The 13619-nt window shown below is 33.8% G+C and overlaps 1 protein-coding gene across 1 annotated transcript; it reads right to left on the bottom strand.

Moving 5' to 3' along the window:
• Positions 1-8203: 8203 nt before the first annotated feature.
• On the bottom strand, positions 8204-13534 carry LOC125653231 (small nuclear ribonucleoprotein F). Its single transcript, XM_048882584.2, has 3 exons — positions 13417-13534; positions 10735-10860; positions 8204-9615 (listed from the first exon to the last, which is right to left on the bottom strand). The coding sequence occupies exons 1-3, from the start codon at positions 13420-13422 to the stop codon at positions 9484-9486; spliced, it is 264 nt and encodes an 87-aa protein (XP_048738541.1). The 5' UTR covers positions 13423-13534; the 3' UTR covers positions 8204-9483.
• Between the last annotated feature and the right edge of the window lie 85 nt (positions 13535-13619).

Below are 13619 nucleotides of genomic sequence, written 5' to 3' on the forward strand. Positions count from 1 at the left end.
GAGAGCGGAGCTCTCCCTATAGGTAACACGTATATATATGTTTAAAAGGAAAATATAGAAAACTAATGAAAAATTAAACCATACAGGTCTATGGAACTTGAAAATTTTGGTCCCAATGGCGTCGATTCGAATACTATCGCGTGAATATGTATTTCTCCATTCTGAATCTCGTGTACCCATGTTTCAGAACGACCCTCTAATAAGTAAATGGGCTTATTTTTTGGGTGCTCATGTTGATTTTTTCCATACTCTCCTTCTAGTGGTTCATTTTCGGGGGAAAATGAAGGCGTGTTCTGTGTATGTTTGCAAACACTACGGCGAAATTGATGACGAAATCAACACCCGGAAACGACAACGCGCGTGCACACGTAAACAAAAGGTCACCGATTTTGGTCAGTCGACGATATATAATTTAACTCCAGCAACAGTGTCATAAGTAGACCTAATAAAAAAAATCCCTATCCAGATCTAGGTGGAGTTTCAAGCTTCAGGATAATACCAAAATTGAATTCATAACATCTAAATGTTGACATTTCAGGGTAATTAAAAGTGTAAATGTAGCTCATATCTTAATATGGATGGTATATCTAATGATTGATTGATTGAATATTGTTTAACGTCCCGCTCGAGAATATTTCACTCATATGGAGACCACTGGTGACCACTGCCGGTGATCGAATGAAGGTCTGAATTCAATCCATATCATTTTCAAAGCTTGCTCAAACACTCAGCTGGAAAGGTTTATTTGTATTTTGCATCGCAAAGTTAAGTAATTGGGGAGAGCCGAGCATGAAGTTTGGATCCTCGCCATAGAAATAAACCTGATAGACAATCATATTCAAACTCAGTAACCTTTACCTGGTAGCTGGCTATAAGTAATCATAACCTTTATATCTTGAGCTGGCTACTAGTAGCCAACTTTACCGATGTTATGAAAGGAAATATAGTATATATTTTCAAGATTCGTTGACTCTTTGGGAATTACATAATTATTTACGGTCATTTTGCATGTATATCACTCAAAGTCAATAAAAGCGTGCAATCGATGTCGCCGGCACTTTATTAGAAAATAAGCTATATCAAATCATATATTTTGTGTGCTATACATTCATGGACCCCTAGGCATGGTATACTTTTTATTTCCCCTTTACTTATAAACTTGGTAGGAAGCGTAGATACCCTAATTTTGTAACATACGTGACTGTCGCCGACTCAATTTTTAAAATTGAGCAAGCAAATATAAAAATCTGAGAGCGTGTTTTTTAATTTTCTTTGCGTTAATATCATTTGTATTTCCTAAATTTTCATTCAATAAAAGTTTAACACCTTTTGCGTATGCTTTTAAGCAGTGGTGTATATATTACTCCATGTCGCCAGATTATATTATGTGATCATAGGGTCAATTAAACACCCAACGTATGGACAAAGATTTCGTATTATCTTTATGTTTTTGATCTATTTTGGCGCTAAAATATTCAAAAACTGTGGGAAAATATTCTTCAAGCGATATTTGGATGTGGCATTGAGAAGAAGTCATCATTATTCTCAAAATTTTGCATTCTGATTTTAGAAATGTAACATACGATACAATAAACTTTTTTATGAAAACGTATTTGCAGAGCAAATGTTACCCCTTTTATGAAAATCTCGCAGTGTACAGAGAATGAAAATATAAACATTTCTTTTGCAGAAGTCATTGGTTGGTCTGAAATTTGACAAACGTGTCAAGATGTAACATTCGTTACCGAGAAATTAATTAAAGGGGATGATAGAACAATTTCCGACCTATATTTGCTCTCTCTCTCTCTCTGCATGATGTGGTATACGACATGAACGTCTACTATGAACATTTTAGTTTGAAAGTCAATACGTGTTAAACTTTGAGAATTAGGATTCATTTTCTCTTACGGTAAGTACTGTTACAACAACTGCAATGTTTGATATACAATATTGATTAAGCAGATGAAATGTTTTGGTCTGAATTTGTTCTTCTGATATCAAAGAATGTATATCGTATTCCAAATATCTCGAAATTCTTCTGGTGTAAGAATTACATTGAGTAGAATGCTGGTAACATACGTTACTCAAAGTAACGTATGCTACTTTATGAAATGCTTGATTAGACATCAAATATTGAACTACATATTGACAAAATATCATCTTTAATGATATGTTTGTTGAATATCAACTATGTTATGAAGAAACAAATGTGTTATTGTTCCCGTATTCACTAGCATATACAGATATCCTCTGCAAGAAATACAGGCCATGTTTTTCTCTGCTACTGTCCTATTTATGATACATGTAACTATGCAACTCTACATTTATCAATTTGCTAAAATTCAGCATCTTTTCATAATATATCTTAGAAATGAAGGGACTAATCTCTAATGATTGTTCTATGCAATCTTGTAGAGAAATCATTCAAAAATATTTTATCTGAGTGTAACGTATGTTACCAGAAATTCCGTTACGTAATATTATTCTACTTGTTTTTAATTTTTTATTTATTTTTTCAGAAATGGCGCTTGTGAGAGCAGAAGTACAGAATAACTACCATGAAAAAAAATGTATTAAAACATAAGAACAACCATGAAAAAATGTTTTAGAAATAATATTATATGCTCCCCTTGTGGTAATACTGAAAAGGTAGAATGTCTGTATAGACAGTGAAAATAAAGGTTTAACTACCGGTCAAAGGCTACCATAATGATACATGTAAGTATTGTCTCTCAAAATACTTATAAGCAATTGGTCATTTGAGTAATTTTGTATGACCTTTGACCTTGTGACTTGGAATCCAATGGGGGTCATCTATTCATAAGGGGCACCAGTGTTTCAAGTTTGATGTCTATCAAGGAAAGATTTCTCAACGGACAATAGCGTATGTCCAGAGTAGTTTAACCGTTGTCCTTTTGACCTCAAAATTAATAGGGGACATCTATGTCTTAAGGTTCACGTTAAATATTCATTCATAACACCGCGTGGTGGATTATACTGACAGTTTCTATGGAAAGGTATTCCAAAATAAGCAACAAAAACATAAGATTCGGTATACATTTAATCAAAATGTTGGGAAATTAAACATTTTCTTTATATTATTATTGTAAACAGATTGGTAGAAATGGGTAAATATGATTCTTTTCATTTTTTGAATAGAAATGATGTGTTTATAGTAATGAAAGGAAAAATAAGAAACATACGCTACTTTCATTGTTTATTATAACAAAGAGCAATCCAGGTTTCAAAATATGTGTCTGTTATTTCTATAAGAATCGTGAGCATTTATATAGCGAAACATCAATCTTTTACTTTTGTTTTAATCGCATATTTATTGCAAATTAACAAATTCAGAAGAAAAGACACATTTGGTAAATTTTTTTGCTTGTCTACGTTATATTTCTATTAAAATTGGTATTTCCATAATATTTTCATGGATGTACTGTTGTGTAAGTGTTGAAACATACGTTACATAATTATAGCGCTACTTCATTTACATACAAAAAAGCTATCGTTCTATATCTATTGCTAGTCTTTTGTTTTCATGTTGCATACAAATTGAACTGTTCGAGAATATTTATTAATCAATTTTATTTTCTGCCATTTCAAAGATGTTGAAAGTGATATCTAGTCGTTTATTTTGCGCTCTTAAAATCTTATTGCTGACTTTTACAGCAGATAATTTCTTGTGTTGATTAAATATTTTCTTTGAAAACCTGTATTTATTGTCTTTCGCAAATTAGAAAAATATATGCTCAGTCAATTCCAATACAAGTTATGGAATAATACATGGAAAATTAATGTTTATCTTACATATTATCATGTCAAGGACTCAGTAACGAAGGTCACATGTGAGAAAAATCTCGAAAAATATACCATACTTTGACCTACCGTAAAAAAAAAATCTGTCATACTTAACTTGAAACAATTTGAGGTGAGTGTTCAACAGATATTTACCATTAATAAACGCATGTTACCATATATATTTTGAATAGTCGATAAACTATGATTTTGAAACCCTCAATTGCACGCTTTTATTGACTTTGGGTGATATATATTCATTGAGTATAGTAGAGAGAGAGAGAGAGAGAGAGAGAGAGAGAGAGAGAGAGAGAGAGTCCTACTTCAATGCACAATATCATTTCACAGGAAAGAAAATTGATCACTGATATAAATGCAAGCTTTCAAGCATTAAACATTTCCACCTAATTTGTGACTGACAATATATTGGAAACTCACAGGAGTTGCATTGGTGCTTATAATTGAATTCATCATAAAAATGAAATTTAAAAAATATTAGTTTCAATTTTGCATGTACAATGTATAGAAAATACTGACTTTGTATGTTAGAATATCGGAAAAAGTAAATTGTCAAAAAGTGGGGGAGGGCAGACCAGATCATACTATGGAGCACCAAATTAACATAAACTCAAATAATTGAGGATATCTTCAATTATTTGAAGATATCATCAATTCATTTGATGCGCGCTACAACAATTTAATTAAAGATCTCTTCAAATAATTAATGATATCTTCAATTCTGAATTATTGCGCACATTAATTGAATTTATGAGAAAATTAATTCTTCAGCTGATTTGATGCGCGCTTTAATTGAATTAATGATCTCTTTAAATAAATTAATGATATCAACAATTGAATTGATGCGCACTACAATTCAATTGAAGAGATCAATAATTGATATAATGTGCGCATTAAATCATATTGATGAGAGCAATAATTGAATTAATGCGCGCATTAATTCATTTGATGAGAGCAATAATTGATTTCATGCGCGCATTAATTCAATTATTGCTCTCTTCAATTGAATTAATGATATCTTTAATTCATTTGAAGAGAGCAATAATTCTTTTAGAGAGAGCAACTATATAATTAAAGATATCTTCAATTCAACATATCCACAATTGAATTAATGATATCTTTAATTGAATTGTTGCTCTCTTTAAAAGAATTGATGCGCGCATTAATTCCTTATACAAAAGCATTGTAAATGATTTAAAGATATCTTCAGTTGAATTAAAGAGATCCTCAAATTATTTATACCGAGCTCTAAATTAATTATTGCGAGCAATATTTCTACTAAATTGATCCTCTCGTCAAATGAATTGAAGAGAGCGATAATTGAATTAATGCGCGCATCAAATCTATTATTGCTCTCATTAATTGAATTAATGCACGCATCAATTGAATTGAAGAGAGCAATAAATGAATTAATGCGCGCATTAAATCAATTATTGCTCTCATTAATTCAATTGATGCGCGCATTAACTCAATTGATGAGAGCAATAATTGAATTGAAGCGCGCATTACTTCATTTGATGAGAGCAATAATTGATTTAATGCGCGCATTAACTCAATTAAAGAGAGCAATAATTGAATTGATGATATCTTCAAATAATTGAAGATATCTTCAATTATTTGAGTTTATGTTAATTTGGCGCTCCATACAGATCCACTGCCCATCCCTATCCCCTGTATACGTGCCTGATATAATATTTTCACAAGTTCAATTCGTGTTGAAAAAATGGTGCACATATATAAATTTCATTAAATCCCAAAGGAGCTCGAATTTACGTATTCTCCTATTAATTATCTTGTCTGCAATATTCGTCCCCGAAAATTTAGAAACATACTTTCGGTCAGAGCAGAAATGAATTCGTTTTGAAGTATCTAGATTTAATGCAAATGAGGGTTTCTTTCCTTTAATTGCATTAGACGTGGGGAAAAAAAAACCCAAATATATATATAGCTTTGTTTTCATTGATATCTAAATCAGTATATGAATCCGGATATATGAATTTATATTATACTTTTTTCGTGACCGTATAGATATTGATATTTGTTTAGTGTTATCCTTGTTGTCATTCATCTTTTTTATGATAATTTTACATGGCAAGAAATTTTGAAGAATCCTATTTTTCCATTTTTATACCAGCTGCCCCCCCCCCCTCCCTCCCGAAAAACAATAGTATGTGCCTGGTTATAACATTGTGCGTTGCTACACATGCGATACTGATTTTATGGTGTAGAATTGTACCCGTTTTAAGTTTTTAATTCAAAACAATAATAAAAAGAAAAACAAAAACTTGCAAGCAAAATATAGGTGTTTTGTCTAGATTACGTTCATTCTTGTCAAACGAATTATTACTGAAAATGTTTAATTTTATTGTCTTCCCTCAATTATTATAATAAAACTAAAAAGCGAGCTGCTAGAGTGATTTTAAATAGCAATTTTTGTACACCTACAACAGAAATGATGCAGCAACTTAGATGGATGCCTCTGTCAGACTATTTTGTATATAGAACTATCATTCTTGTCTTCAAAGTTGTACATGGCCTAACTCCCGACTATCTACATGTAGATGTTTTTCAGTATGTTCACGAAATTAGCAGTAGATCTACCAGATAAGTCAAAGTAATTCAATATATCCAGAGGCATCTTCACAAGTCAAGGGTTAACTTGGTAAAGAATAACCCTCGACTTGTGAAGATGATCCAGGGGACAGACACACCATCTTAAAATATCTTTTACAGTCATGGAATAATATGCCAGATTTTTTAAAATATCTAACAGCTGGTGGACTAGCTAAGTACTTCATTACTAGCTTGAAAATACGAATGTATATGTAATTGCTAGGACAAAATTTAGAAATTCATTTCAAAATTAAGGATCATCTCCCTCACGCATAGCTCTTATCCTTCAAAGAATTTGATTCCACTTTTTTGCCTATAATAGCTCTAAAACTTCATTGTTATTTCGGATTTCAAACATTTCGGTTGAGCATCACTGAAGAGACATAATTTGTCGAAATGCGCATCTGGTGCATCAAAATTGGTACCGTATAAGTTTTACATTGAAAACTTTTAAATCCTTTTATCTTAGTTTTTTTTTGTAATACTAGAAATCAAAAACATAGATTTGTTTTTGTTTATTTTCAGTTTTAAGTATGTAGATAGCATGTGTATGTAACATACCTTCATATACTATTTTATATTGTATCTGTATATTACTGCTGTCTGTCTGTCTATATATATATATATTATATGTGTGTGTGTGTTTTCAGGACAACAATGTAAACTATTTTTTTTTAAAACTAATTGTGCTATTTTGTTTAAATAAAGGACGTTATTATTACCTTAATTTGGCATTTTCGTGATTATCTCCTCTTTGAAGGGAGCATGGCCCTTCATTTGAAAAAAAACCGAAACAAATTTAAAAATCCCCTTCACCTAGGGATGCTTTGTGCAAAGTTTGGTTAAAATTAGCCTGCTAGTTCTGAAGATTTAATTTTTTTCTTCATATTTTTGCTATTATCTCCTCTTGGAAATGGACGTTGCCCTTCATTTGAACACATGGATCCCCTTCACCCAAGGATTCGTCACCTCCTAGGGTAAAAGACTACCTATTCCTTCCAAATATCCATTTAGTTTCAGTAGTATTAAAGTAGTTTTATCTATTTATAAATGTTTTGCAGATACACACTATTTACAAAGTTTGACCCCGTCCTGGAGTCAGAACCTCTAAACCCAGGGATCATGAAATTAACAGTTTTGGCAGAGGCCTTTGTGCTCTATATCACTATGCAGTTAGTTTTCCTCAAATATGCAGTTTTTGCGATCTTCAAAAATTGGTCGATTTTTGCCCCACCCCTAAAGCCTGAGAGAATATGTCCTCCTTATCCCAGAGAAGCTTCACACCAAATTTGCCGTTTTTCTAAAATTATTATTCCCAGAACAAAAATCGTTCTGATATGTTATTAAGTACATCTGTTTCTTTTAAGTCAAGAATAAATGTTTTGGTTTTGTTTTCAATGTTTTCTTTGAAAAGATGTAATGTTTCTATGTAGGTATTCGTAAAGTAACCAACATATTGCATCCACCGAGTGCATTCGCACTATGACTATCGGTGTTCAGAGCTGCTTTTTCATGCGTTTCCAACAAAATTTTTCAAAAAAACCCCACCTGCCTGCCTGGTCTGTTTTAAAAGTCAGACCCGGGGGAGGGGAAACAAACATTCTTTTAAATATGGCCCAATATGCTGTTGTCTTCCACCAGTATCCAATTAATCCCTTTCAAAATGTTTGCCAGTCGTTCTATGTAACAAGTTAATTATTCTAAAATGCAGTTTTTCTGACCTCTGAAGTATGAAAAAGAGCAGATACATGAAATCAAAAAAGAAAATACAGAAACTTTAGCTAGTTTAATTTACTATTTAAAAAATGAACATTATAGCACAAATAGGTCATTGATGTGGGAGGACACCCATGTGCTCGAGTGGGAAATGCAAGACCCACAATCTCGTGTCTGGATAGCTCAGGAGTCGACGTACTCGCCTCTCACTGCTGTGATTCCAGTTCAACCTCCAGATCAGCATGGGTTATATTGTATGACGATTTTAATCAAATGTGCAAAATAGGATAATGTTTGTATAGTGTCTGAAAAACCTGTGGATACATCTATGTACATTTCATAAACATGAAGAAGTACTGTGATCCTAAAAATATGAATAGCATATTTTTTTGTTTTATATGCAAAATGTACTCGCCCTAACTTTTGATTTGACAGTGTTTTTTTCTATGCAGGAACATTCCATACTAACTGATCAGACCCATACAAGTATTTGACCTGCATGCTCTCATAATACATGTATATCTAGATCCCAAATTTCAATTCAAAATATCCAGATATGGCCAAGACAACGAGTGGAAACTACGAGTTATAAGTCCAAGGAAGCACAATTCTGTCTAAAATCAATCAACCAAAACTAAATAATGACTTTACCAGGATATTCTTGATATGTTTCATGTGCATCCGTGGCAGAGATCATAAACAGACACCAAATTATGATAGAAAAAGGACAATACTATATGTCCCCGCCATTTCATGACAGGGACATAAAAAAGAACTTGTATTTCTTTCATTATGATGCAAAATACAGGGCTCATGGTTTTTGGGATTGGTATTTGATTGGACAAAAAACCCATTAAGCATGCTGTTTTGTAAATTAGAAGTAAATTTTTGAAACATGTACACGTGTAAGATTCACTATCATACGGTATGTTCTGACACTAAATCTTGTACATGTTTCAAAAATTAACTTACAGTTCACATAGGTATTAGAATTCACAAAATATGGGTCCTCTCAATCAAAATGATTATAATACAGATGTCTCAAATTTCGCACAACACACGGTGATACAGAAATGATCATGTATATCAAATGGTGTCATCTAGGAGGAAAGAATAATACAAGCATGATTGAAAAAAAGACTCGGTCTTACATCTTATGTCAATATATTTACAACAAATTTTCTAGTTCAAATAAAAACATGACGGTAGATGTCTACAAAAACGTGAAAGTGCATGAGTCACAGAAACTGGCATGTAAAAACAATAATGAAGTATGACGCGATGTGTGATGAATATAACGAGGATTGCTGCCTCTTCCTCACTGAGGAGAAGTTATCAGTCTTTCATTTCTCCTTCTTCATCTTCTTCTTCCACTCCACGTATATAGAGCACATTGTTACAGCGTATGAGTACTTCTCCTAGATTTCCTGTCTGAGCCCCATCAATGTATTCTTCTGTGTTGGCAAGCTATAAATACACAAAATATATACATACAACCTCTGTCGGGCAGTAGGGACAATACTCTCTAACATACAACCATTACTAGACAGTGGCGAGAAGCGAGTGTGCTTACCACCATTTACCGAGACTCACTCTATGCCAGTTAATTGTAATGAACCATTCTGAAACTCAACAAGGTTTCTTACATTTGCAAGATGAAAGTGGAACAAATAATTCAGCATAGTACACAAGTTATTAGGTGGAGACATTTTATAATGAGAATCAGAATGTAGAGACTGCGACTTCAGTGATACTGGACAAAGATATCTTTGGCCAGTGTATTATATGTTCCTTGCCAAAGACATTCCCATATATGAAACTGTCGGTGGGACTAATACCCTTACAGGACACATAAAACTATCAGCGGGACTAATACCCCTTACAGGACACATAAAACTATCAGCGGGACCAATACCCTTACAGGACACATAAAACTGTTAGCAGGACTAATATCCTTACAGGACACATAAATCTGTCATTGGGACCAATACCCCTTACAGGACACATAAAACTGTTAGCTGGACTAATACCCCTTACAGAACACATTGGCATTTTGATGGTGGGAAATGGTGAATTTTTGCTCAATGAAGAATAAGGAATCAGTGGTTTTTCCAGATATACTCTGGACAATGACAACATAATACCCCTCTCCCCCTCAAAATGTAAACTCCTTGAATGTTTTAAAACATCTTAATCAAAACAGCAGGTCCACAACTTCATTATTTATAGACAATATCATGTCTACAAACAGACAAGGTAAACCTAGTATAACCCCTTACTTTGTCTACGGGGAGTATAATTATGGGTACCCTTGATATGTATAATGGGAGATCATTCTACATATCAAAGGTATCCAAATTCTTGGAAGGCCTGTGCCATCATGTAAATGTGTTGTGTTGTAAAAACACTACAAAGTTCTACTGATTAGCTGTTAAAAATGTTGGACATATTTAAATTTTGTAACACTAAATAGTTTTTGGATTAAGCAAGAGCAGTAAGCATGGACGGTAACAATAAATATTGTTATAATAGACATTGATTTTCAAAATTTTGAAACTGTAAAATAAATAACACATAACGTTTTACCTGAAGGTTCATGTAGCCATCTACAGATACTAGATATCCCTTGTATTCCATGCCCCACTTTAGCTTCACCATCACGGGTTTACCTGTCAGTCCATTCAGAAACGGCTTAGGGTTCATAGGAAGAGTCTGCAATATATTGAAAAGTTAAACAGCCTGTGGGTTGACATGATCTCTACTTAAGTGTGTAAGCATGCTGCCATTTTCAGTTTCCATACAATTCAAGATTCTCAAGATTTATCTGATGCTTCTATGTAAGGGAGAGCATTCAATGAGAATGAACCATGACGTAAATTTTGACATACTCAATTTAGAAATATACCCATCCTAAATAAATCTAAAGGTGGGGGATGCGATTGATGAAAATGGATTCAGAATAAATGTATTTCAAATAAACGTGATTTCAAATAAGTGTAGTCCTGAATTTGCTATCTTGATTTACGAGATTGATTGGCCCTTCATTTAAACAAACTTGAAAGCCCTTCATTCAAGGATGCTTTTTGCCAAGTTTTGTTGAAAATGGCCCAGTGGTTCTGGAGAAAAAGCCGAAAATGTAAAAAGTTTACAGACAGACGATGGACAGCAGGCGATCAGAAAAACTCACTTTCAAGAGCACAGCGACCTCTAACAACTATAGTGCATGAAAATGTCCAGTGTTGAAGATGTACAATCATCTTGAAAAATTCCTCGACACAATCCTAAAAGTCCCTCATCAAAAATGGCGAAAATTTTGCAAAGTCACATCTTTCTGATTTCAGATAACGAATTTGCATACTGGTAGATTATCAATCTTGATTTCATTCTAGTCTTGTGGTCTCCAGCACAATGCACTGAACGCTGTATGCCACATTAGGCCTAATGTACAACAAATTGTACTACCAGGACAACATAAGAGATGCGTGACACCATGGTCTACAGTTTGACATGATAATTTTTATATCTAACTGAAGCAGTGACGGATCTAGATTGGGAATTTGTTTTGTAGAAAAGAAAATAACAGTTCTGTGTTTTCTGTATCTGTGAAAGCAACACCTCACATTCATTTACTAGCTTTGACTGTTTGGCATGCATGGTGATGCAAAACAAAGTGATAGCTGCCCCCTCCCCTATTAGTAGACACCAGAATATTTCTGGACAGATCATATACATGTAGCTGCGCTCGCTCTAATCAGTCTAATCAACATATTACACACAGGGTGACCTGAGTTAGTTTAAGTGAGTTCACTAGTCTAAGTAGCAGTCAAACAGGTTTGATTGCTGGTGGTCAGACACAGGGGCCTTTGGGCCAGATAGCTCATTTGGTAGAGCACTAATCTCGGTTGAGATTTGGCTCAGCTGAATACTGGGACTGATGCCTTCACCGAATCTCGGAGCAGTCCTTCATAATTCATGTCTGGAAATTTACTTCCAGCTTCGGCCAGTTCTAACAATTAATGTGCACTTATTTGACACTGCTGTTTGCTTCAAATAAGTGATTTGACTATCAAACTAACTCTTTATCACTATTAATTTTGTATTGCTTACTGTCCCAAAATGAAAATAGGCACTAAATTTTCCGTTAAAATGAAGACTTCCATGGCACAACATTTTATCTCCTGGAATCGAAGAGTTCCTATAGTCTGCTTTATCTAGTTACTGATGCATTGTATCTCTACATACCTACTTGCATTTCGCTAATTTAAAAAACAAACTATAGGAACTCTTCAATTTTGGGAGATGAAATATTGCACCATAGAAGTTCTCATTTGAACGGAAAATATATTAAGTGATGGTTTATTTTATGAAATTTACATACTTAGACGGTAAGTAATACAACATTAATAGTGATACAGATTTGGTTTAATACTAATAGTCAGCTATCTGATTTGAAGCAAACAGCAGTGTCACCTAAGTGCACATTCATTGCTAGAACCGGTCGAAGCTGAAAGTAAATTTCCAGACATGAGTTATGAAGGACTGCTCCGAGATTCAGGGAAGGCGTCAGTCCAAATACTCAGCCGAACCGAATCTCAACCGAGATTAGTAGAGCACCTGACTGGAGATTCAGGGGTCCCGTGTTTGAATCCCATTCTGGTTTAATGTATTTTCTCCATGTTTACATGGAGATAAAGATCCTGGGTTGATGTCTTCAAGTGTGAAGACATTTAAGTAAGGAAGAATGTAATCCGAGATTCCTCCGACTCTTACCCGCCCCCCTTGTGAGGGGGCAAGAGTGAGGAGTCTCGGATAAGGAGGAATCTCGGATAAGGAAGAATGTAGCGTTCAGACGGATTTGATCGCCGGAAACCAGATAGCTCAGTTACTAGAGCACTTGACTAGAGATTCAAGGGGCCAGTTACTCAACATGATAATAAAAAAAAAAATCATTCAAGCAAACTTTTTACAGTTCTGACACTTCGATTGTGCATAAACTAACCATTTAGGCTAGTATCATTCGGCTTCTTTCTCAGACATCAATGATTGCAAACAGTTAGGAAAGTGTATTAAGATGAGTTAGCTAAGCCTGAACTATAAGCAACAGTTTACTGTATCACTACTAAATATTTAGATTCAGCGAGTAGAATCAAGCATGATGCAGATGCCTGTGGTACATGTTTTATAAACAGGACATGGGTATGAGATTATTTTTCACATATGGTAGGAAATAATTAATGTAAGATTACTCGAGTTAATCATTTCACTTACCGCCATTGTTTTTGTTGATAAAAAATTTACAATGTGAATAAATCTTTTCTGATGCGACAACCCGGCGTGCTTTCAACGTTTGGATGGGCATGCGCACTCTGTAAAGATCAATGTTTTTAAAAAACGAAATTTTTATAAAATATTGTTTGAAAATAAATTTTCATTCTTATGCAATAAAAGATACATAGAAAAACTTAAACTAT

Source organism: Ostrea edulis, chromosome 7, assembly GCF_947568905.1.
Source record: "Ostrea edulis chromosome 7, xbOstEdul1.1, whole genome shotgun sequence".
NCBI lineage: Eukaryota > Metazoa > Mollusca > Bivalvia > Ostreida > Ostreidae > Ostrea > Ostrea edulis.

Excerpts from the sequence above, each read along its gene's own strand:
- LOC125653231 (XM_048882584.2), bottom strand. Across the intron at positions 9,616-10,734 it reads ATGGCTACATGAACCTTCAG|CTTGCCAACACAGAAGAATA; the intron begins GTAAAACGTTAT and ends GTGTATTTATAG.